We start from the raw sequence: 24,897 nt of genomic DNA on the forward strand, positions 1-24,897 counted from the left end.
ACCACAGACTATGCCGCCTACAAAGCCAAGGGAATCCCACAGGGCCAGTGCACCAGCTGCACCTCCCTGAACACGGGCCAAACAAAGTGTCTCCAGCCGCTCAGTAGTAACAAATTACGTAGAAAACGGAAAAAATTAGATGTTAATACAAACACATATGGGAAATATTCAGTAAAAGCGTAATATCTGGGCTTCACCACATAGCCTATCCCATAATGTTTGCATAAAGGAGTATCCATATTAATAATGGATCCACATATTTTTTGTCATTTGAAATTGACATTTGTTGTTGGGGAGCTAAGGGGTACAACTCTCATGTATAGGACAAGGACAGAGTTAAAAAAATTCAAAAAAGGATATAAAAAGAAGATTTTAGTAAACAGTCTGCAAAGTATAATATAATTCATGATGTATTTATGAAAAACAGAAGGCCTCAATCAAGGGTCAATACACCTAGTCAAGATTACAAGAAAGATTTGTATGAGATAATTTTGTTTAACCCAGGTGGTAGTGTAGCATTGAGACGTTCTATCCAAAGGGCTTCTTTTTAGAGAATTCTTTTGTTCCAATTACCTCCCCTCGGGTCAGGGGGAATTTTTTCCAAGACAATAAAGGAGATGTATAAGGTATCACACCTATAATATAAGTCTAGATGGCGTCTGACCGGTGTGATAATTTTGCTGTCTCCAGAGTAGTAGGTATAATCATAGATTCTTTGTCTGATCATTCTTATGGTTCTTATTGTTTTGCCGATGTAAAAATCTCCACATCATCAAAACAGCATGGAAGTGAGGTTGGAAAATCTCGACATTAGGCAATTGAAACCGTTGTCCCTGGATAACCCATTGGCAAAATTCAAAGTTATTGCATTTATACATGCCATACCTATGTTGGTCTTTTAGTTTAATGGGGTCATAATGAGATGATGTGATCTCATCTCAAACAGAGGGGGGCTCTGCGAAAAACGATTTCAGGGCGAATATTTGGCCATGATGGTACCCTGCAATGAGATATGCCAATGTTTTGAGAGAATCTCTCTCAATTTATGATGTTGAGATGAAACTTTTGTAATATATTTAACTGTTTGTTGGTTGTTGCTGCGGTTAGAAGGTCTAAAAAGTAAAGAGGTTCTATCTTGGTGTAGCGCTCTATTAAACGCTTTCCGGAGAAGGGTTTTGCGGTAGCCTCTTTGTAGCAGTCTATTACGGAGAAGGTCAGCCTGTTTTTTTAAATCCTGCAAGTACGTGCAATTTCTGTGTAAACGGATGTATTGCGCATATGGGATGCTTCGTACTAGTGCTGAAGGATGTGAACTTCCTTCATAGAGTAGTGTATTGCCAGCTGATTCTTTCCTGTAGAGGTTAGTGGCGATACAGTGGTGGGTGTCTACAAAAATGCGCAGATCCAAAAAAGTAATTGACTGTCGATCAAAGGTTAGTGTTAATTTAAGGTTAAAGCTATTGTTATTAAGTTGCTGAACAAACACATTCAATTCCTCTCTTGTGCCATTCCATATCAGGAAGATGTCATCAATAAAACAATGCCAACAGAGAATTAGATCTGTGTATTGTGTATAGGTGTCTTCTGTCCAAAGCTTGCGCCCCCCCCCCCCCGGTACAGGTTCGCATATGAGGGGGCACAACAAGTGCCCATTGTGACACCCTGTACCTGGAGGTAGTGGGAGCCAGCAAACGTGAACCAGTTGTGGGTAAGTATATAGCGCAAGAGTTGAACAATTAAATCATTGAAATTCCATTGTGTATTGCCCTCTTCTCTCAAGAACATCTGAGCCATGCTGATACCTTTATCATGTGGAATACTTGAGTACAAGGCTTCCACGTCCAGGGTGACTAAATATGCTACCTCCGGTACGTATAGTCCCTCTATTTGTTTAAGTAAATCCAATGTGTCCTTTACAAAGTATGGAAGCTTTGTCACATGCGGAGTCAGGAAGAAATCAACATATTTACTGCCGTTTTCTGTCAGGGATCCTATCCCTGACACGATAGGTCTGCCCGGTGGTCTAGAGGGGTTTTTATGGATCTTAGGCAATACGTAAAAAGTAGCTTCATGAGGAAACTTCACATTCAGAAAATCATAAGTACTCTGATCAATGAGGCCTTGTATAAAGGCCCCATTGATCATTTCCTTGTATTCAACATTGCATTGAATCGTTCTATTAGGAGAGATTTCACAATACCATTCCTTATTCATAAGTATATCCAGACACGTGTTTTCATAATCTGTTTGGGTCATTACTACCACATTGCCTCCCTTGTCGGCCTGTTTGATAACAATGCCTGACTTGTTTTTTAAGGTAGTTAATGCTTGTTGTTGTGATCTAGTGAGATTACTTACACCTAAGTTGAAATGTGTGTTCTTGATTTCACTCACTGTAGCGACCAAGAAGGCCCAAATATTGGGATTCAACATTAAATCTGGAAATTTTTGGGATTTATTCTTAACTTTTCTTCTTTCTCTTTTGAGCTTGATTGTGACAAAGAGAAGGGAAAGTGCAAAATCAACGTGCCAAATTTTTGTATGTCAAACAGCATTTACAGCAGTTGGGGCTGAATTATGCCATGCTCTATTCGGCCCACCTAGGAGTTACAGGTAACGGTCAAGCACACTTCTTTAATACCGCCACTGAAGCAACAGATTGGCTAGATTTGCATGAACCATCTCTGCGGCAACAACCACTAGATCAGTGTTTCTGAACTCCGGTTCTCAGGGCACACTAACAGGCCAGGTTTGCAAGAAAACTGAAGTACATCACAGGTGATATAATTTGCTGCTCAGTTATTGCAGTATTCTAGTCTGCATCTCCCCAAGGTAATACTTAAAATCTGGCCTGTTATTGTGCCCTGAGGACCGGAGTTGAGAAACACTGCATTAGAGGATGCTGAGATCTGAAGATGCCTCTCCACATCTTTTAGCTATCATAAGGCTGTCCATGCAATGAGCCACCTGACCTTGGAAGCATACTCAGACTGGGGATGTGTCCTAACCGGTTTTCATCTTTTGAGTTGCTCCTACACCAATGTTCTTTCTATCTGAGACTAATGCCCTGTACACACTATCAGATTATCTGAAGACTTTTGTCTGCAGACTTACCAAAACCATATTATATGAGGTCAAACCTAAACACTTTCAATTTGTATGCAACCCGGCAGGCCCTTGCACTACATAGAAAAGGTAAATCTGAAGACAAAAGTCTTCAGATAATCTGATAGTGTGTACAGGGCATAAGTGTTTATTTTTTTTGCTGTATTCACAGTATTCAGTGACTGTGAGTGACTATGCTTTGCAGGTAGCTGTGTAAGTAGTACACGGCTATCTGTATGCCTCTCCATCAAACCAAAATTGTCCGGTTTGGGCACCGTTGGGCTCTATGATTGCTGTTTTTTAGTTTTCCCTTTGTCGAATATATCACAAATCTACTCTTCACCTCTTGATTTTCCACCACCACCTTATTTATTCTTGCTCATTATCTGTCGGCTCCCCTCTGGTGACTTTTTTTTTTTTTTTTACGGCTAGCTGTATCCGTCATTGTACATTTGTGTTCGTCTGAATATGGCTGAACTGCCAATAGTTACCTGGAACATGAGGTGGTTGGGCACACCTCTGAAAAGAGCAATGGTAAACTTTTTCCTACGTAAATTCCACCCAGCGATCATTGGATTACAAGAAACGCATCTAGTAAAGGACTCGGTGGGCTGCCTGAAATATTACTGGGTGAGCCATGCCTACCAATCCACTCAAAACTCGTACTCTAGGGGTGTGAGCATACTGGTACACAGGGCCCTAACTTTCCAGGAGCTACAGTCTTCTATAGATGAGGTGAGTCATTTTGTGTTTTTGCATTGTAGAGTGTTTAGTATTGAATGCATACTTGCCATGATACAGTGGTGATCGAAAGTTTGGGCACCCCCGGTAAAAATTTGTATTAATGTGCATAAAGAAGCCAAGGAAAGATGAAAAAATCTCCAAAATGCATCAAATTACACATTAGACATTCTTATAATATGTCAACAAGAGTTAGATTTTATTTCCATCATTTACACTTTCAAAATTACAGAAAACAAAAAAAATGGTGTCTGCAAAAGTTTGGGCACCCTGCAGAGTTAATATCTTGTACTTCCCCCTTTGGCAAGTATCACAGCTTGTAAACGCTTTTTTGTAGCCAGCCAAGAGTCTTTCAATTCTTGTTTGAGGTATCTTTGCCCATTCTTCCTTACAAAAGTCTTCCACTTCTTTGAGATTTCTGGGCTGTCTGTCACGCACTGCTTTTTTAAGGTATATCCATAGATTTTCAATTATGTTGAGGTCAGGAGATTGTGAAGGCCATGGCAAAACCTTAAGTTTACGCCTCTTGATGTAATTTCCCGTGGATTTTGAGGTGTGTTTAGGATCATTATCCATTTGTAGAAGCCATCCTCTCTTTAACTTCAGCTTTTTCACAGATGGCATCAAGTTACCATCCAAAATTTGCTGAAATTTTATTGAATCAATTTTTCCTTCTACTCGTGAGATGTTCCCAGTGCCACTGGCTGCAATACAACCCCAAAGCTTGATTGATCCACCCCCATGCTTAACAGTTGGACAGAGGTTCTTTTTATTAAATTCTGTGCCCCTTCTTCTCCAAACGTACCTTTGCTCATTCCGGCCAAAAAGTTAAATTTTAACCTCATCGGTCCACAGAACTCTATATGTTCATTTGCAAAGTTCAAACGCTGATTTTTGTGGTGAGGATGTAGAAGAGGTTTTCTTCTGATGACTCTTCCATGAAGACCATATTTGTACAAGTATCTATAGTGGAATAGTGTACCACAACTCCAGTGTCTGCCAGATCTTTCTGGAGGGATCGTGCAGTCAAACATGGGCTTTGGATTGTTTTTCTCACAATCCTGCGAGCTGTTCTGTCTGATATTTTTCTTGGTCTTCCAGATCTTGCTTTAACTTCCACTGTTCCTGATGACTGCCATTTCTTAATTACATTCCGAACAGAGGATATTGACATCTGAAAACGCTTTGCTATCTTCTTATAGCCTTCTCCAGCTTTGTGAGCGTCAACTATTTTCAGTTTCAGTTTTGACAACTGCTTAGAAGATCCCATGGTGCTGATTGTTGGGGCAAGGTCAGATGAGTCTGGGCATAAATTAAAACCTTTGAGATTGACATCACCTGGTCTTCCCAGACGATGATTGAGATCAATCCATGACACTGGCAGGTCTCAGCCTTGCAAAGGGGGCAGTGCATGCTATAAATTCTGCAGGGTGCCCAAACTTTTGCAGATGCCATTTTTTTGTTTTCTGTAATTTTGATAGTGTCAATGATGGAAATAAAATCTAACTTTTGTTGACATATAAGAATGTCTTATCTGTAATTTGATGCTTTTTGGAGATTTTTCTATCTTTCCTTGACTTCTTTATGCACATTAATACACATTTTTACCTGGGGTGCCCAAACTTTCGATCACCACTGTATATATTCCTCCTCCATTCTATGCGGCTATTCTGAGGTAATTGGTGGCCTTTACACTTGCCAAACCTGACGTTCCTCTGTATTTTCTGGGCAATTTTAATGGTGTACTAAACCCCAGGTTTGATAAACACCCTACCCCTCCTCCGCATACTGCAGGCAGGGGAACCTCATTATCAGAGTTTCCGTCTGACCTAGGCTGGGTTGACCTATGGGCATTAAAGCATTAAAGAATACTCTAGCCTTAGCTCTAGTGGCCAAAATATAATACTGTGTAAGGGGGGTCTCTGACCATTCTCCCCTGGTGGTGTAGATTGTGGTTAGGGCCCGCAACACTTTCTCCTAAGCCCCATGATGTTTTAACGCGTTCAGGCTAAAACTGTTCCCAATGGATAACTCCATAGCTAGACGTATTTCTTTCATGATAATGCTAAACACGAAGATGTTCTAATTCAGTGGGATGCTTTTAAATACTTTCTCAGGGGAATTTTTATATTACCCATTAATGAGATCAAAACAGACACCAAAGCCCATAAAATGCAGTTAACTCGATTGGTCCACAGGTTGGAGGAGAAATATCTGACTAGTCCCTCAGCACAATCGAAGACCTCCTGGCTGTCAGCTCAGGATGCTCTAACGAAGGTCATTAATTCAAAAGCAGAGAAGAAACGGTTCTTTTCAAAGGTTACGTTTTATGAGGGAGAACAGACCGGCCACCTCCTCGCCAAAATAGTTTGTTAGATCATCCGTTCCTGCTACAGGGGCCTTGAAATTGCCTATTGGACATCCAGTAGCATTAATACGCCTGAGGCTGTTATGGTCCACTTCTATGCAGACTTGTACGCCTCTAAAGTGTCCTATACGCAAGAGGAGCTACTTATTTGTCCTCTATTCTCCTACCTTGTATGTCTTCCTTTTAGCGGCTTCATTTGAAGGCTCCCTTTACTTTAGAGGAACAGGAAGGTGGCTGGTGCATTCCCAAACTCCAAAGCCCCAGGTAATGATGGGTTACCTATGGCGGTATTTAAAACCTATTCTGACTTACTTCTGCCAAAGTTATTTAAGGTATACATTGCTGCTAGATCTAGACAGCAATTGCCTCTGTCGAGGGCTTGTCTTACTCTACTCCAAAAACCCCACAAGGTGGCTACCGAACCCTCCTCATACAGGCCCATTTCTCTTCTCCATTCAGACATCAAAATATTGAATGAGGTGTTGGCTAGGAGGTTGAACACAGTCATATCTGATCTAATGCATGCAGATCAGGCAGTTTTATGCCCAACAAGTCTAAAGCAATCAACCTTCGGAAGTTGTTCATAAATATGCAAACCCAAGCTGACAACATTGCCACTAGAGCTTTGTTATCATTAGATGCTAATAAAGTGTAGAATGGGGATATCTGTGGACTGTGCTAGAGCAGTTTGGGTTTGGGACCACTTTTATATCATGGATCCATTGTTTCTCAACTCCGGTCCTCAGGGCACACTAAAAGGCCAGGTTTGCAAGAAAACTGAAATACATCACAGGTGATATAATTTTCTGCTCAGTGATTGCAGTATTCTAGTCTGTATCTCCCCAAGGCAATACTTGAAATCTGGTCTGTTAGTGTGCCTTGAGGACCGGAGTTGAGAAACACTGTTTTATTTTATCGACCACAAGCCACCATTAGACACGGTGGCAGGATTTCCAATCCCTATGAGTTGGGCCGGGGTACACAGCAGGGATTTCCCCTTTTGCCACTACTTTTCACCCTGGCAATAGAGACACTGGCATCACAAATTAGAGCCCACACTGACATCACGGGGTTATAAGATACGACCCAAGCATGAGAAAATTCTGCTTTCTGCGGATGACATGCCATGACGTGTCATGTCTACCATATCAGACTTCAGTCAGTTTTTGGGGCTGATGATAAATTGGTCCAAGTCTGCTCTGCTACCTCTGGATCAACTGGATACCTCTTTAACTTTGCCATCAGGGTCTGTACCAGTGGTACCCTCGTTTAGATATCTAGAAATAATAATTTCCCCTCCACTCACGGATTTCTGCCGTATAAATATTCTCCCCCCTATTAGCAAGATTTAGAGACTAAGTTAAACTGTGGACCAAACTGTGGCTCTCACTGGCAGGGAGGGCCAATCTGATCAAAATTATCTTCATGCCCTAATTACTCTATTTTCTCCATAACTCCCCGGTAGTCACCGGTATTTGGTTGGTGCAAAAGTTATTGCGTCTACGAACTACGGGAAAGATTTATGTCATTTTTATTTTTTACTAGTAATGGCGGCGATCTGCGATTTTTGCGGGACTGCAACATTGTGGTGGACAGATCAGACCTCTAACTGACATTTTTGACACTTTTGGGGGTACCAGTGACATTACTACAGTAATCAGTGCTAAAAATATGCATTGTTACTGTAATAATGCCATTGGCAGGGAAGGGGTTAACCCTGTAGGTGATCAAGGGATCAAATGTGAGCCTAGGTGAGTGATTCTAACTGTGATGAGGAGGGGGCGTGGCTTTTGAAATGACCATATAGACATGTGATCCTATATAGAAGGATCACATGGGCTCTATGATCATTCCAGGAAGAAGAACGGTCAGTTGTGTTTACAACAGCTGACCGTTCTTCTCTTTCAACGGGGAACAATCGCGGGTGTCAGGCGATAATCGGAGTCGCCTGCCCGCTGCATTGGCTTCCCCCGCTGACGAGCGGGGGTGGAAGCGCGCCGCTGGTGGCGCGCTCGCCTCCTCCTCTCGACCTTGCCCCTTAGCCTCCTGCTCGCGACCGACGTATAGCTATATCGGTTTGCCCCGGAGTGGTTGCCTGCCGCAGTATAACTGCGGCGGGTGGTCGTAAAGCGGTTGAGGACCAAGCCTATTTCTGACACATGTTGTTTACAAGTTAAAATCAGTATTTTTTGCTAGAAAATGACTTAGAACCCCCAAACATTATATATATATATATAGTTTAGCAAAGACTCCGGAGAATAAAATGGCGGTCGTTGCAATATTTTTTGTCACGCAGTATTTGTGCAGCGTCTTTTAAACCCAATTTTTTGGGAAAAATGTATTTCACTGCATTTAAAAAACTAAACTGTAAAGTTAGTTTTTGTATATTGTGAAAGATGATGTCACGCCGAATAAATAGATACGTAACAATTTACGGTTTAAAATTGTGCACACTCGTGGGTCGGCGACAACCTACGGTACTTAAAAACCTCCATAGGCGATTTAAAAAAAGATTTTAACGGTTACCAATTTAGAGTTACAGAAGAGGTCTTTTTCTAGAATTATTGCTCCGCTCAGGTGATCTCGGTGATACCTCACGTGTAGTTGGAACACCGTTCTCATTTGCGGCGCAACTTACGTTTGCGTTTTTTTATCGCGCACGAGCTCACGGCGACGGGGGCGCTTTAAAACATTTTCTTTTCCTAATTATTTACATTTTTTTATTTTTAGCACTGTTTTTAAAAAAAATAAAAAATAATCTGATCACTTTTATTGCTGTCACAAGGAATGTAAACATCACTTGTGACAGTAATAAGCAGTGACAGGTAATCTTTATGGAGGGATTTTTGAATACTGTCACTTTTTAAAATCAGCGCCATTAGCAGCCGAGTAAACCGGAAGTGACGTCACTTCTGGGTTACTACATCAGAGACTCAAAGCCAAATCCGGCTTTGTTTGATACTCCAACCAGTCGGCAAGCCTGCCAGCTGGTTGCTCTGGTCTCCCGGTGGGATGGAAAACCCAGGCAGAGCTGCGACAGGGGGGGACGTCCCCTATGGAGATGTGCGAAATTGCACTGCTTTTGGAGCTCGGTTGTCGCCAGGGGACCACTGCCCTTAAGGTGTCCATCCCTTTAGACCCTAAACACTGCATTTTAGGCATGCTTGATGCTTAATTCCTGACAGGTATGCTAAAGAGGCGGCTACTGGAGCCCTGTTTCCGGCCCGAAAGCTCGTTTTACTACATTGGACCTCTCCCATTCCCCAATGCTCCAGATGTGAATTGAGCAAATGAGTTCAGCGTTAAGAATGGAGGAATTGAGATGTCAGCACAGAGGCAGCCACTCAAAGTTTGAAAAAGTGTGGGGAGATTGGCTGGCTACTCGAGGGCTAGCACTCGACCGACTTACTAATACACAGGATCCTACTGTAACATGCGGTGCAACTTATCTGCTTTAGTACCTTCAGATTCTGAATCTCTGAGATCAAGGCTTAGTTTTATATTTATTATTATTTAATATTTTTATTCTCCTTTACTTGGCATCTCATCCTCCTCAGTGATTCTCTATTTCATTATTGATATTTATTCTTTACCCATTATCCCATCTTATCTCCAATATGTTAGATTTTATATAATTCCATTTTGGGGTTTTTTACAACATCACCAATGTCCCAATGTGTTTTAATATTGTAGATGCTAATATGCAATTTTAATACTTTATATTTGTTTTTATCCCATTGCTAATATATCACCCATTCATGCTTCCCCCACTGTTAGTTTCGGTTTCTATTCACTGCACATCAGTGTGTTGTGTAGAAAGCCGTCACTATAGCAACCAATAAGAGCCGTCTGACTCTGAAGGTCTGGCTTGATGTCACGTGTCTGTGACGTAACGCGTAGGAGGAGCTAGTGACGTGAAGCATTCCTGCACACAGTCTGTCATCGCCCACAAGTTGTCTCTCTGGTGAGGGGAGAGATCAGAAGTGTTGGCTGCATCTTGTGAGTAGTAGCTGCGGTGAGAGTACTGGCTGTTTTTTTAATCTTGGACTGCAATTTACCTACTGACCTGTCGGGAACAACGCACCAGAAGGCTAACCCTTACCTAGATGTAAGTGAGAAGCGTTTTTAAGGAAATAAAGTATTTTCTCTGTCGCTCATTGACAGAGGCAGTCCTCTTGATTAATATCAAATTGGGTTATACTGCCCTCTACAGGAGTAGGACACTAGGCAGAAGGAAAACGTTCTGGCCACACCTTAGGAGCAGTCCCAGAGGGTATATCCTCTCTCTCTGCTACAGGATGTTCGTTTTTTTCTGTCTAGTCAGGAGTAAGGACCTAAGTTCCTTGCTGGGATCTTGGTCCTGGAAAGATTTTTTTTTTTAGAAAAATTTTCTTTAGGCAGCTTTTTTCTCCAGTTGTTCTTGTGAGATCTTCAAGCAATTATGCTGGAGCTGGGTGACGGGCTGGATGTTGAGATCCAGTGGTCACCCCAGTCAGCCTACGAGCGCGTGCAGGCCCTAGCTCCGCGCTGGGTCAGCTGCGACATAGTCCCACTGGACGGGGACTGACCCTGGGAGTTAAATGTCTCGCCGGGATGCCAGCGACCAGTTGGAAACTGAGTCGCGGCGTCCGTATTGGTCGACAGCCCCCCCACCTCGGTGGAGAGGGGTTCTGTCAGGAGGGGGTGCCCGCCGGTTCTGGTATGGTAAGTAGTATGTTCCCCCTCTCCCCTGTCGGGTTTTGGGAATAGACACGGGCCCCCTTGTGGATGGTCGGACCCTTTTGATCCTGGGTCCCTCCTCTATCCTATAGCATGTGTCACAGATCTCCCTCTTGAGTGTGATTTGGTGAATAAGAACCAGGAGGCTTGGTTTGGGAGCTGACTATCGGAAGTCACTGGGTGAACACTGCAAAGTGACCATGACTGAAGTCAGTGGCTGGCATTACTGTTAGGATGGCCATGTAAGAGGGTGATATGATCCTACCTTATACTCAAGGTTGCAGTTGTCTGGACTACCGCTGCCATCCACCCGCAGGCCGCCATCCTCCCGCAGGCCGCACAGGCCGATGCCTGCCCTCCGCAGGCCGCTGCCATCTTTCCACAGGGTCCGCAGGTCGCGCGGGGCCGCCATCTTGGCGTAGCCTCGTGTCTCCGGCATGGGGGCGGCCATTTTGGAGATGACCAGCTACCTCGAGGAGTAGCAGGGGAAGCGCCGGAAGGCGTGTAAAGGGGCGGAGCCGCCTCCTTTACCCGGGAAAACGATCCAAAAGACTTCCTGTCTGTAAGGGACAGCGCTGAGAGCAGTTTGGAGAAGTTTCTGTGCATTAGGTGGTGAGCCCTTGGGGTCTCTCTCTCTCTCTCTCTGTGGGGTCCGAAGCAGGTAACACTGAGGGGCGCTGTTGCGCTGGGGGATTACAAAAAGAAAGAAAAAAAAAGTTTTTTTCTTTGCAATTTTTTTTTTTTCTTTGCTGGCAAGTGTCTTGGATTAATCATGGACCCTGCCACACATGTATCCCCACCTGATCCCCTCGAGGTGGCCGCAGGACCCTCCAGTGCCCCACTTATGATTGATGCATTATCAGCAGTTTTGGAGTCTTTGGTATCTCGGGTGGAGGTGGCCTGTCAGGGACGGGGGGGCAAGAAAGCGACCCCCGCCTACCCCTATTTCATCTGACACTTCAGATACGGATTCTGAGCTTGTCACTGCAGCTGCAGGTCCCTCTTCTGGGGCTGCTGTCTCAGGTACGGTCTCCTCAGACAGTGAGGAGGACGTTTCTGCCTCCGCCATAGCGCAAGAAGAAGCGTTGGTGGACGCATTAGTTATGTCTGTCCGGGAAACCTTAAGTCTTGAGGTTACACCGGCAGAGGTAGCTGACACTGAAATTCCTTTTGGGACTAGCAAGCCTACCAAAATGGCGAAGGTTTTTCCCTTGCCCAAATGTTTTGGTAATCGAATTAAAGAAGAATGGGGTCGTCCGAAACGAACCCCTGCTATTTCCAAACGCATTGCTAGGCGCTATTCGTTTGAGGAATCCCTCCTTAAAAAAATGGACGGTACCACCAGTGGTGGACTCACCGATTTCCAGACTAAACAAAGCCACTGTTATCCCGTTGGCGGACGCTCCGTCCTTTAGGGATCCGGTGGATCGAAAGGTGGAAGCGGAATCCCGCTCTATTTTTTCCCTGATAGGGTCAACCTTTAGGCCAGTGGTTGCCATTGGTTTAGTTTCACAAACATTGACAGAATGGACCAAATTTTTACGCCGTGACCTAAAGGGGAGAAGTATCCCCCCGGCAGTATCAGATTTGCTGGAGCAGATTATACAAGGGCTACAGTTCATCTGTATGCCGCCCTGGATGCCACTCCCTTGTTAGGGCGTGCATCGGTTTCAGCAGTGGTCCTCAGACGCGTGTTGTGGTTAAAGTGCTGGTCGGCGGATCAAGGTTCCAAAAAAGCTTTGGCTAATCTCCCTTTTCAAGGGGATCGGCTGTTTGGGGCCACCTTGGATGAGATTATAAAGGATCTCACTGGGGACAAGAGCACTTTTTTGCCACAGACTGCCAAGGGTAAAGGACCTCGTAACAGGCGGGGACCTTCCTTTTCCGCTCATAAAAACTTTGTTCGTTCCGCTGGGGCGGGCGATAAGGGGAAGCCCTCCAAAGCCCCTTCAGGGGGTTTCAAAGGGCGCTGGTCGGGTAAACAAAAGTCCGTCTCAGCCAAACCTGAAGATAAGACCAATACAGCCTGAAGGTGTGCCCCCACCCATCTCTGGGGTAGGGGGACGTCTGCACCGGTTTCCGGATCCATGGCTTTCCAGAATCCCGGACAAAGGGGTTCGCGAGGTCATACGGTCGGGATACAAGATCGAGTTTCGATCACTTCTACCGGTGCGATTCTTCCCTTCCAACATTCGACTATCCCCGGATCGCTTAAAAGCTTTGCGGGGGGCAGTAATGGACTTGATGCAACAAAGAGTGGTAGTTCCCGTTCCTTGAGCAGAACGTTGTCAGGGGTTCTATTCGAACCTATTCACAATACCCAGAAAGGAGGGCAAGGTGCGTCCAATTCTGGACTTAAGAGCACTCAATCATTTTGTCCGGGCCTCCCTGCATCAGGGGGATTTCCTGGCGTCCAGAGACAGCTTCACAGGACATCAGCGTTTTCTTCACTTTCCCCAAAGATCATTCCTAGTTCCCACCAGGAGATTGAACTATCTGGGCCTAACTTTGGAGACATCCTTGGCAAGGGTGTGTCTCCTTACGGAGAAGCTCCGGAAGATTCAGTGAACGATTCGGATGTTGCTGTCTGTCAACTGGCCTTCCCTTCGGACTTGCATGAGGATCCTGGGACTGATGGTAGCCTTCTTAGAGGCAGTACCGTATGCCCAGTCTCATCCCCGAATTCTCCAAAAGGAGATTCTTTCCAAATGGAATCGGAATCCCGATTCTCTGGACAATCGGATCCGGTCGAGCGAGCGGACCAGGGAGTCTCTGGTCTGGTGACTTCGGTCTCCGATGCTCAGCCAGGGGAAGTCATTTCTTCCGATAGAATCCAGGTTACCGATAAATGTATTGGAACTGAGAGCGATCAGACTTTGTCTGATTTACTGGACAGAGCAGCTCCAGGGCAGCCCGGGTCGGATCCAGCCGGACAATGCCACGGCCGTGGCTTATGTCAATCACCAAGGGGGCACCTAGAGTGTCCTGGCGGCCATTTAAGTGGCCAGCATTCTTCGTTGGGCGGAACGGTTTGTTCCGGCTCTCTCCGCCGTATTCATTCCGGGGGTGGAAAATCGGCAGGCAGATTATCTCAGCCGTCAGATTCTGGATCAAGGGGTATGGCCTCTTCATCCAGAGGTATTTCATCAGCTGGGCCTTCATTGGGGCACCCCGGAGGTGGATCTGTTGGCAGCTCGGCTCAACAGGAAGGTGCAGAGGTTTGTAGCCCGCTCCCGAGATCCTCGAGCCGGCGCAGCAGACGCGCTGGTCGCCCCGTGGGGACAGTATCAGCTACTGTATGCCTTCCCTCTTCTCAAGTTGCTGCCGAAACTTCTTCGCAGGATAGAGGTGGAGGGAATTCCAGTTATCCTGGTAGCTCCGGACTGGCCTCATCGGGCCTGGTACGCCGACCTGGTCATGCTGGTCGCGGACGCTCCTTGGCGACTTCCTCTCAGGGAGGATCTGCTGGCTCAGGGACCGATCTTCCATCCTGCTTTACGATCGCTGGTTTTAACGGCCTGGCTATTGAGACCCAGGTGCTGAAGGACAAGGGATTGTCAACTTCAGTTATTCCTACTCTAATTAAAGCAAGGAAAGCGACTTCCAGAAAAACCTATCATCGCACATGGAAGTCTTATATCGCGTGGTGTGAATCCCTTGGATTTCCTCCACGTGCCTATTCGGTGACCCGAATCTTGGCTTTTCTGCAACAGGGAGTTGAGCAGAAGCTGGCCTTGAGTACTATCAAGGGTCAGGTTTCAGCATTAGCAATCTTCTTTCAGAAGCCTTTGGCTACTCATTCCTTGGTGCGGAATTTCATCCAGGGGGTGCGGCACCTGGCTCCGCCAGTGCGCGCGCCTTTACCGCCCTGGGATCTTAATTTGGTGTTGTCGGTTCTTCAGAAACCTCCCTTTGAAAATATTAGGGAGATTCCCTTGCTTACGTTATCCCAGAAGGTGGCCATCACTTCTGCACGCAGGGTGTCAGAACTGGCCGCATTATCTTGTCGTTCCCCATATCTGGTGGTTCATAGGGATAAGGTGGTTCTTCGTCCGAATCCATCCTTCCTTCCTAAAGTGGTTTCAGAGTTTCATCTGAATGAAGATATTGTGTTACCTTCCCTGTGTCCTAAGCCCAGTCATCCTCGGGAGTTTGCGTTACACTCCTTGGATGTGGTTCGGGCAATCAGGGTATACTTGAAAACTACGGACTCATTTTGTAAGACGGATTCACTTTTTGTGATCACGGATGGCCCCAAAAAGGGGTTGCCTGTATCTGCCGCGACTATCTCCAAATGGATCAGACAGACGGTGGTACAGGCTTATTCTATTAAGGGTGGGGATCCTCCGTTCCCTGTTAAGGCGCACTCCACTCGGGCGCTTAGTGCTTCCTAAGGCGTCAGTGGTCCAGGTTTGCAAGGCGGCTACCTGGTCGTCGGTTCATACCTTTACAAAATTTTATAAAGTTGATGTGTTGGCATCGGCGGATGCCTCTTTTGGCCGCAAGGTTTTGCAGGCCGCAATTTGAGGAGACCGTTGGTCTACCTCGAGGGTTTTTTTCTGTTGGGTTTTCAGTTGAGTCTCATCCTTTGGTTTGATGAGCCTTTAAGACTTCTAGTCGGCACCGGTTGGGCCTTCTGGATTTACATTTTGATTTCTGTTATCCCACCCCTCATTTGTGGCACTGCTTTGGGACGTCCCAATTTGATATTAATCAAGAGGACTGCGTCTGTCAATGAGCGACAGAGAAAAATGGATTTTTGTAAAATCTTACCGTAAAATCCTTTTCTCTTAAGCTCATTGACAGACGCAGTACCCGCCCCTCTATTTTTGAGTTGGGTTGGGTTAAATTCTCTGACACTGCTTTGTGACATAACTAACATCCTGTAGCAGAGAGACAGAGGATATACCCTCTGGGACTGCCGCTAAGGTGTGGCCAGAACGTTTTCCTTCTGCCTAGTGTCCTACTCCTGTAGAGGGCAGTATAACCCAATTTGATATTAATCAAGAGGACTGCGTCTGTCAATGAGCTTAAGAGAAAAGGATTTTACGGTAAGATTTTACAAAAATCCATTTTTATTGATACCTTAATTTGGACCTTTCCTCTTTCTTGTATACATTGAGCTGATTGCTGTATGAAGACAGCCCAAGGAGATATCAAAGAATATTTAAAGGCTTTGTATTTTTAAACTGAAGGTGATCACGCATTTTAGCCACACACTTTGGTGGAAGATATTTCACCCATTTTTTGTTTTTTCTTTTGTGGAACATGGCACAGTGTTTTTTTACAGAGGTGGATTGTTTTTTTTCCACCTGATATCACTTGCACAATTGCAGATGTCACAGCATGTTGGTTCATATGCATTGCACTGATTGATGCACCTTCTATGTCACTTATCATAAAGATAATTCACTTTTCTTGACATTATACATTTTTTGACAAATACGTTGAGAGGAGAAGTCTCCCCTCAGAGAGGAATCTCATCACAGTTTGTTACAAGCATTGACTCTAATTGTTAGAGCTGATAGCACCAGATTATCCAATTAATTGGTGGATGAACTTTTCAGACTTTTTTTCTTGAACTTTCCTTTTTGGACTTTCAATATTTTATATATTTTTTATCTTTGAACTTACATTTTTCAATTTGTTTTTTTTTTTTTTTTTCACTTTTTGGCATTGTTTGCACGTTTAGAAATTCACTGTAATTGGGAAGATTTTATATATTTGTGCTTTATAAGTATTCAGCATTTGATTTTTACTTGCTTTTCATTTATATATATATATATATATATATATATATATATATATATATATATTGGAGGTTTATCATATTGTTTTTTATCTATTTCACTTTTGCTTTATCTTATTATTATTTTAGCTTTATCACACATCTGAATACCGCACTACCCTTTGCTTTTTTATTTCTCTCTGCAAGCTCTTGAGTACTTGTGTTGGTGAGTGCTGCAGTTCATTTATAGGTGTGGTATTAGCCATCCCAGCAGCGCTCCTGTTCTCATACTTTATTTATATAAACAAATTACATACTTTTTTGTTTTCATATAAAATAGTATTACATTTTTTTCAGGCCAAAGAAAGATAAATCCAATATCCTTTCTGAGATGGAATTTACCTTGAAGACGCTTCAATTCTTTTTAAAACTCAACTCTTTCCTGTAACATTGGATTTAAACTATGTGTATTGCCATATGGGATCCAGCAACTTGTAGAAGTGGCAGTCTTTATTGAACTTGTAAAACAAAAGAAAATGAATAAGCTATTGCGCTGTCTAGAACACAATCATCATTTAACAGGGCACATAAGAGGTCCAGGGAGTGGTTTGATAAAGGGGTGGGCCTGTTGCCCTGAAACATGTAGCCATGTCTCCTGCAATTCCTGTCACCATAACCCAGCTGAGACAGGTGTTGATTGGAGCAGCAGCCATCTTGCTACACCCGGAAGCCCCTGCTGCATATGCTCCAGCCTGAAGCCTGACACTTGTACTTACACCAAGAATTCTGCTTCAGCCAGCCACTTGCCTGCCAAGCTCTGCAGCCTCACAGGGATCCTATGGATGTTTATATGGGTTTATGACAAGTCTTGATCCACTTTTAACTAGTGAGTGCATTTTTATTGTCTCTTATTCTTTTTAATAAATTGCTACACCTAGATGGAGGTGCCCTCTTGTGTTTTTATTATGTCTGAAAATAAAACCGCTTACCACAAAATAGTCCATAACCCTGGTTCAATAGAAAAACAAGGTAATGGCCCCTCACAACTATACTAGCCCCACATTGGGCTTTTGCGGGTTTCCCAAAAGCTTCAGGGGTCCCAAAGAGGGTGTTTTCACAGTTCAGCAATGGTGGCTCAATCCCAAGCTTAGTTCACCCTTCTCACTGAAGTGTCAAACTCCCGCTCTCTCACAGCCAGGTGGCGACTGTTGCCTTTTTCTTTTTTGGACTGAGATACACCCAGGTTAACCCCTTCAGGACCATAATCCCTGTAATATTCCCTTTAATTAAGGTTTGGAGGTTCTTGCCATCCAAAATTCTTCAAACCTTCAAAATTCCACGTCCCTAATAAGGACTATGCAATCTAGGGAATGCTAAAAAATCCATCTCCTCTCTAGCCTGGACTACCAAGAACTCCTCACCCTTCACAGGTGAGAAATTCTGAGTACTCAAAATTCAGTTCAAAGCGCTCCCCTTAAACGGACCGCAATATAAACAGTGGGGAAATATACCTGTCATCCAGGTCCCAATATTGGCGTTTTGTAATATATAGATATATACACACACACACACGCACGCTGTATATTATGAACACTGCTCAAAAACATTAAAGGAAGACTTTGAAAACCCATCAGAACTCAATGGGGAAAAATATTGTGCTGGATATCTATACTGATATGGACTGGGTATTGTGTTAGGAATGAAAGGATGCCACATATTGTTTGATGGAAATTAAAATTATTAACCTACAGAGGGCTGAATTCAAAGACACTGTGAAAATCAAAATGAAAAAATGATGCAGCAGGCTAGTCCATTTTGCTGAAATTTCATTGCAGCAACTCAAAATGGTACTCAGTAGTTTGGCCCCCACATGCTTGTATGCATGCCTGACAACGTTGGGGCATGCTCCTAATGAGACTACGGATGGTGTGCTGAGGTCATTCCTTCCAGATCTAGACTCCGGGCATTACTGAGCTCCTGAACAGACTGAGGTGCAACCTGGCGGTGTCAGATGGACCCGAAACATAATGTTCTAGAGGTGTTCTATAGGATTTTGGTCAGGCAAGTGTGGGTGATATTCAGTGGTACCAATCTCCTTTATCCTCCTGAAACCGGCTGCATACTCTCCCCATATGAGGCTGGGCATTGTCGTGCACCAGGAGGAACCCAGGACCCACTGCACCAGCATAGGCTCTGACAATGAGTCCAAGGATTTTATCTCAATACCTAATGGCAGTCAGGGTGCCATTGTCTAACCTGTAGAGGTCCGTGCATCCCTCCATGGATATGCCTCCCCAGACCATCACTGACCCACCACCAAACCGGTCATGCTGAACGATGTTACAGGCAGCATATCGTTCTCCACGACTTCTCCAGACCCTTTCACGTCTGCCACATCTGCTCTCATCTGTGAAAAGCACAGGGTGCCAGTGGTGGACCTGCCAATTCTGGTGTTCAATGGCAAATTCCAATCGAGCACCACAGTGCCAGGCAGTGAGCACAAGGCCCATAGAGGATGTCGGGCCCTCAGGCCACCCTCAGGAAGTCTGTTTCTGATTGTTTGTCTGTAGACATTCCCTCAAGTGGCTTGCTGGAGGTCATTCTGTAGGGCTCTGGCAGTGCTCATCCTGTTTCTCCTTGCACAAAGGAGCAGATACTGGTCCTGCTGATGGGTTAAGGACCTTCTATGGCCCTGTCCAGCTCTCCTGGAGTAACTACCTGTCTCCTGGAATCTCCTCCTCTCTTGAGACTGTGTTGGCAGACACAGCAAACCTGCTGGCAATGGCACGTATTGATGTGCCATCCTGGAGGAGTTGGACTGTCTGAGCAATCTCTATAGGGTCCAGGTATCATCTCATGCTACCAGTAGTGACACTGACCCTAGCCAAAGGCAAAACTAGTGAAAAACATTCAAAAGAAATGAGTAGGGAAAAAATGTCAGTAGCCTCCACCTGTAAAACCATTCTGGTTTTGGAGGTCCTCTCATTGCTGCCCATCTAGTGCACCTGTTGTTAATTTAATTTACACCAAAGCAGCTGAAACTGATTAACAACCCCTTCTGTTAATTAACTGACCATATTAATATCCCAGGAGTTTAAATGCCTTGCTGCTATACTCTGATTAGAAGGTTTTCCTTTCATTTTTTTGAGCAGTGTATTTTTTATAAAATCAGGCTACAGTTGATGTACATTGACAAAAGAACTCTCCTTTTTCTCAAGATTTTTTTTTTGTTCTAGCAGCTTTCTTCAGTCAGAAGGTGCTCATTTTCTGAATGATCTGGGATTGTGAGCGGGGTGTCCCAGGGCTTTTTCCTGCAACCAATTCAGTTTAACTTGTTCATATACGATATAGAGGTTGGTATAAATAGTTCAATTTCAGTATTTGCAGATGATACAAAGCTAATTCACAACAGGATATTGAAGCTTTACAAGAATACCTCAATAAAATAGAGGGGTGAGCAACTAAATGGCAAATGAGGATCAAGGTAGAGAAATGTAAAATGATGCCTTTAGGGGCTTAAAATATGAATGCAGGCTATATGCTAGGAGGAGAACCTCTGAGGGAATTAAGGATGGAAAAGGACCTGGTGGCCTTTGTTGATGACAGCAATAGCATGCAATGAAAATTTGCAGCAAGCAAGGCCAGCAGACTATTACCATGCATTAAAAAGGGGATTTACTCAAGAGATAATTCTACCAGAGACCCTGGAGAGGAAAATGACAGTCGTTACAATATTTTATGTCATACTGTATTTGCAAAGTGGTCTTGCGTACCCAATTTTTTGGGGGGAAAATAAACTTTAATGAATTAAAAAAAAACACTAAAGTTTGCCCAATTTTATTGTACAATGTGCAAGATGGTGTTGCATTGAGTAAATAGATACCTAACACGTCATGCTTTAAAATTGCTCATGGAATGGTGACAAACTACGCTATTTAAAAATCTCCATAGGCGACGCTTTAAAATTTTTTACATGTGTTACCGGATTAGAGTTACAGAAAAGGTCTACTGCTAGAATTATTTATTTTGCTCTAATGATCACAGCGATAACTCAGTGGTCTTTGATTGCTCTTTTGAGCACACTTCTCGGGCTTCAGTTAGCAAAGAGATGGTGGCTGTCAGTCACTGACTCTCTGCACTGGTCCTCCAACACTTACTGGAGCGCAGGTCTGTGGGAGGGGGCGAGATTAGCCAGCTCAGACTCCTAGAGGCTCACTGAGAGTCTGAGCCAGCTGCCGATCCAGGCTGTTGGGTAGATCCCGACTGTTGAGATCTTTCCAGAGCCTGACCAACTGAGTAATGTCAGCCACTGACAATGGGCTTTAGCGCGCTGCCGCCTCAAACGGGTCACAAGAGTGCAGAACGAAGTGTACATCTGTTATCCATAGGAGAAGTAGGGTCAAAATAGCTTTGCCCCTATTTCTCCTTTAACCTGTAAATAAATATTTTTTTGTGCTACACAAAGATAAAGTTGTTTTGAGGCCCAAGGCTTTTTTTTCCCCCAAGGTGGTGGTTTCTTTCTTGTACCTTAACTAGTACATTATTGTACCATCTCTCTGTCCTGCTTAAACATGGAGATTTCTCTCAATTGTCCTAATATGCTAAATGCAGTTTGTGTTCATCTTTCCAACTTCTGAGGGTCCCTGTAGAGCACAACCTGCTTCATATTCCACTATCTCCAGGTGGATTTTACATCTCATTGTTCGAGGACCCCAAAGGCAAGGTTTCACCTTTCCCTGTAACTCCATCAAATCAGTCAGGGGTTCATTCATTTTTTTATTGTCAGGCATCTGTTTCTTAGATTTGCAAAGCTGCTACCTGGTTTTCTGTTCATAATTTGTTAAGTTTTACCAGCTAAATATTCAGGCTTCAGCTGATTCCAACTTCAGTTGTCTGGTTCCTCAGGGCGCTATGTAAGCTTTGTTGAGCTACTTCTGTTAACCTGTTGGTTATTGTGGGCTTGTTAGCTTTTTGTTGCTGTGTTGCCTACCCCTTAGTTGGTCTGCTTTTCAGCATCATAATGTACCTGGATTTTAATTTTCTTGGAATACATTCAGGAATACATTGTTCTCATTTTCACTTCTACTTTTGCTTGCTCCAAATTTAAACCAGGCTAGGAATGGAAAATGTCACTCACATGGGTGTCTAAAATTGTGTTTATATGCATACAGTGTATAGTTTGCTTGCACTTATATCACTATAGGAGTCCATGGGGCCATACACACAGCTGTGTCTACAAATGAAAATGTGTGCCGTGTATAGTGACCTAAAGCGGAGCACAGATGCGTCTGTGACCATACATATCTGAAGGACTTATGCATGTAAATGCATACAAGCATAAAGCCTTTTTCTTTAAATCAGCACATGCTTTCCCTCAACTCTCCTTCCTCCTTTGTTGGTTACTGCTCTGTGTTGCTTTTACCTATGGTTCATAGTCAGTTCTCATTACTTTTTTCACTTCACCCCCTACAGTGATTTGCTTCCACTTTTTCCCCTGGCCTATAAACAGTTTCCATTTACCCAGAGAGACATTCTACACTTGTATTTTTGCCTTTGATTTCTGTGAACAAAATATTTGTTTATAGATTTTTTTCAAATAGTTATTTAAATTATTTTCCTTGTATTCTGTGCTACTCTTTATTGTAATAAAAAAGAACACCTTTTTATGTATGAAAACAAAATTGAGAGCAAGTGGTAACTTATAATCTTTATTTATGTAGAGGTGCATCTCAAAAATTAGAATAACGGCAAAAAGTTCATTTATTTCAGTAAATCAATTTAAAAAGTTAAACTCATATAAAGATTCATTACACACAGTGATATAGTTTAAGCATTTCTTTCTTTTAATTTTGATGATTATGGCTTACAGCTAGTGAAAACCCAAAATTCAGTGTATCAGAATATTATGAAAAAGTTCAATATTATATACTTATGGTGTCACACTCTAATCGACTAGTTAACTCAAAACACCTGTAAAGGTTTCTGAACCCTAAAATGGTCTCTCAGTCTGGTTCAGTAGGTTACACAATCATGGGGAAGACTGCTGACTTGACAGTTGTCCAGAAGACAGTCATTGACATCCTCCACAAGGAGGGTAATTCGCAAAAGGTCATTGCTAAAGAAGCTAGCTGTTCACAGAGTGCTGTATCTAAGCATATTATTGGAAGGTTGAGTGGAAGAAAAAAGTGTGGTTAAAAAAAAAGGGCACAAGCAACAGGGATAGCCGCAGCCTTGAGAGAATTGCAAAGCAAAGGCCATTCAAGAATTTGGTGGAGATTCACAAGGAGTGAACTACGTCTGGTCTCAGTGCTTCAAGAGCTACTAAACACAGATGTATCCAGAACATGAAGTACAACTGTCGCATTCCTTGTGTCAAGCCACTCCTAAACCAGAGACAACATCAGAAGTGTCTTACCTGGGCTAAGGAGAAAATGGACTGGACTGTTGCTCAGTGGTCCGAAGTCCTCTTTTCGGATGAAAGTAAATTTTGCATTTCATTTGGAAATCAAGATCCCAGAGTCTGGAGGAAGAATAGAGAGGCATAGAATCCAAGTTGTATGAGGTCCAGTGCGAAGTTTGCACAGTCAGTGATGATTTGGGGAGCCGTGTCATCTGCTGGTTGGTCGACTGTGTTTTATCAAGTCAAAAGTCAGCGCAGCCCTCTACCAGGAAATTTTAGAGAACTTCATGCTTTCTTCTGCTGACCAGCTTTATTGAAATGCTGATTTCATTTTCCAGCAAGACCTGGCACCTGCCTACACTGCCAAAAGTACCAATACCTGGAATAATGATCATGGTATCGCTGAGCTTGTTTGGCCAGAAAACTTGCCTTACCTAAACCCCATAGAGAATCTGTGGGGTATTGTCAAGAGGAACATGAGAGACACCAGACCCAACAATGCAGACGAGCCTAAGGCTATCAAAGCAGCCTGGGCTTTTTATTACATCTCAGCAGCGCCACAGGATTATCGCCTCTATGCCACTCAGCATTAATGCAGCAATTCATGCAAAAGGAGCCCTGACAAAGTATGGCGTGCAAACATTTCTGTATTAAAACTCCTTTTTTTATTGGTCTTATGTAATATTATAGTTTTCTCAGATACTAACTTTTTTGTTTTCGATAGCTGTAATTGATCAGCATCAACATTAAAATAAAAACATGCTTTGAATATATCACTCTATGTGTAATGAATCTATAAAATATGAGTTTCACTTTTTGAATTGAACTACTGAAATAAATTAACTTTTTGATTATATTATGTGGGTGTTTTAATCTATGTATATAGACTTTATAATATATGCGGGATCAACATTAACCTTCTATGCATGTATGCTCTTTACGTAATGTCATTATCAAAATTATATCTTTTAATTTTTCCAAGAAAATACTTAAAATATGCATCAGATGTATATTTTTACACTTTAAGTAGTTGGTAAATGGCCAAGAAATGATTTCCTTATAGAGTAATTTTATTTTATTCTCCCATTTATTTTGTGTAATTTAATTAAATATTACCAAGAGAGGCGTGCAGCCAGCAATTTACAATGGATAGAAGTGGATATATCCTAGCAATTAAACTGAGAAAGTCATTGGTCTACATTTAGGCTTGGAGATGTGGATGTTTCATAATGGTTGAATGCCTTTTTAAATCAGGGATATTGCATAGAAATTAGGAGGGATATTTTTTTATAGATGTGTTGGTCTATCTCAATGCTGTTTATTCTTTATAAAACACTGTGCCTTTTGATTAGTACCATAATGTATGGTAAATATGCTTTTTGTCTTTGTTTTTAGTCTCCTGCTGAACAGGCCAAAGCAACGCTGCAGATGGTTCTCCAAGCTGCTGGTGAGTGATGGTAGATGAAGGTTTGCGTTTGTGAGACTGAAATAATTACCGAGCAGAAACTACACTGTGGAACATACCTCATTATAAGGCGGTATTATGTACTGGCAGTGCTGCAAAGTCTATTTCTATCATTATTTTAAAGAGGAAAGGAACTAATTTAAAAGAACAATGACAACAAAAAGTATAGAATTATTTGCATTCTTTCTGGTACAGCAATTATGGGACGAGGTTAGCAAATGTGCATCCCTCTGAAGGGCATGTAAAGTGATTTCTGAACCTCTAGCAAACAGAAGATCGTTTTTACAATTAGAAGCAGCCAGTGTGCTGCCTAAGGTTACACAGAGCTGATAAACAGAAGGTATTCAGAGGACATTAGGTGGTTTAGTTGT

The 24,897-nt window shown here is 43.2% G+C and overlaps 1 protein-coding gene across 2 annotated transcripts in view; it reads left to right on the forward strand.

Annotated features, from left to right (window-relative positions):
- RSRC1 (arginine and serine rich coiled-coil 1) overlaps nucleotides 1-24,897 on the forward strand; it is a 654,629-nt gene that overhangs the window by 308,224 nt on the left and 321,508 nt on the right. For both annotated transcript variants that reach the window (XM_082251164.1, XM_082251163.1), the window contains exon 6: nucleotides 24,457-24,508. In XM_082251164.1, the coding sequence (XP_082107290.1) occupies nucleotides 24,457-24,508 (52 nt within the window). The remainder of the gene's footprint in view (nucleotides 1-24,456; nucleotides 24,509-24,897) is intronic.

Source organism: Pelophylax lessonae, assembly GCF_965119305.1.
Source record: "Pelophylax lessonae genome assembly, chromosome: 3".
Classification (NCBI taxonomy): Eukaryota; Metazoa; Chordata; class Amphibia; order Anura; family Ranidae; genus Pelophylax; species Pelophylax lessonae.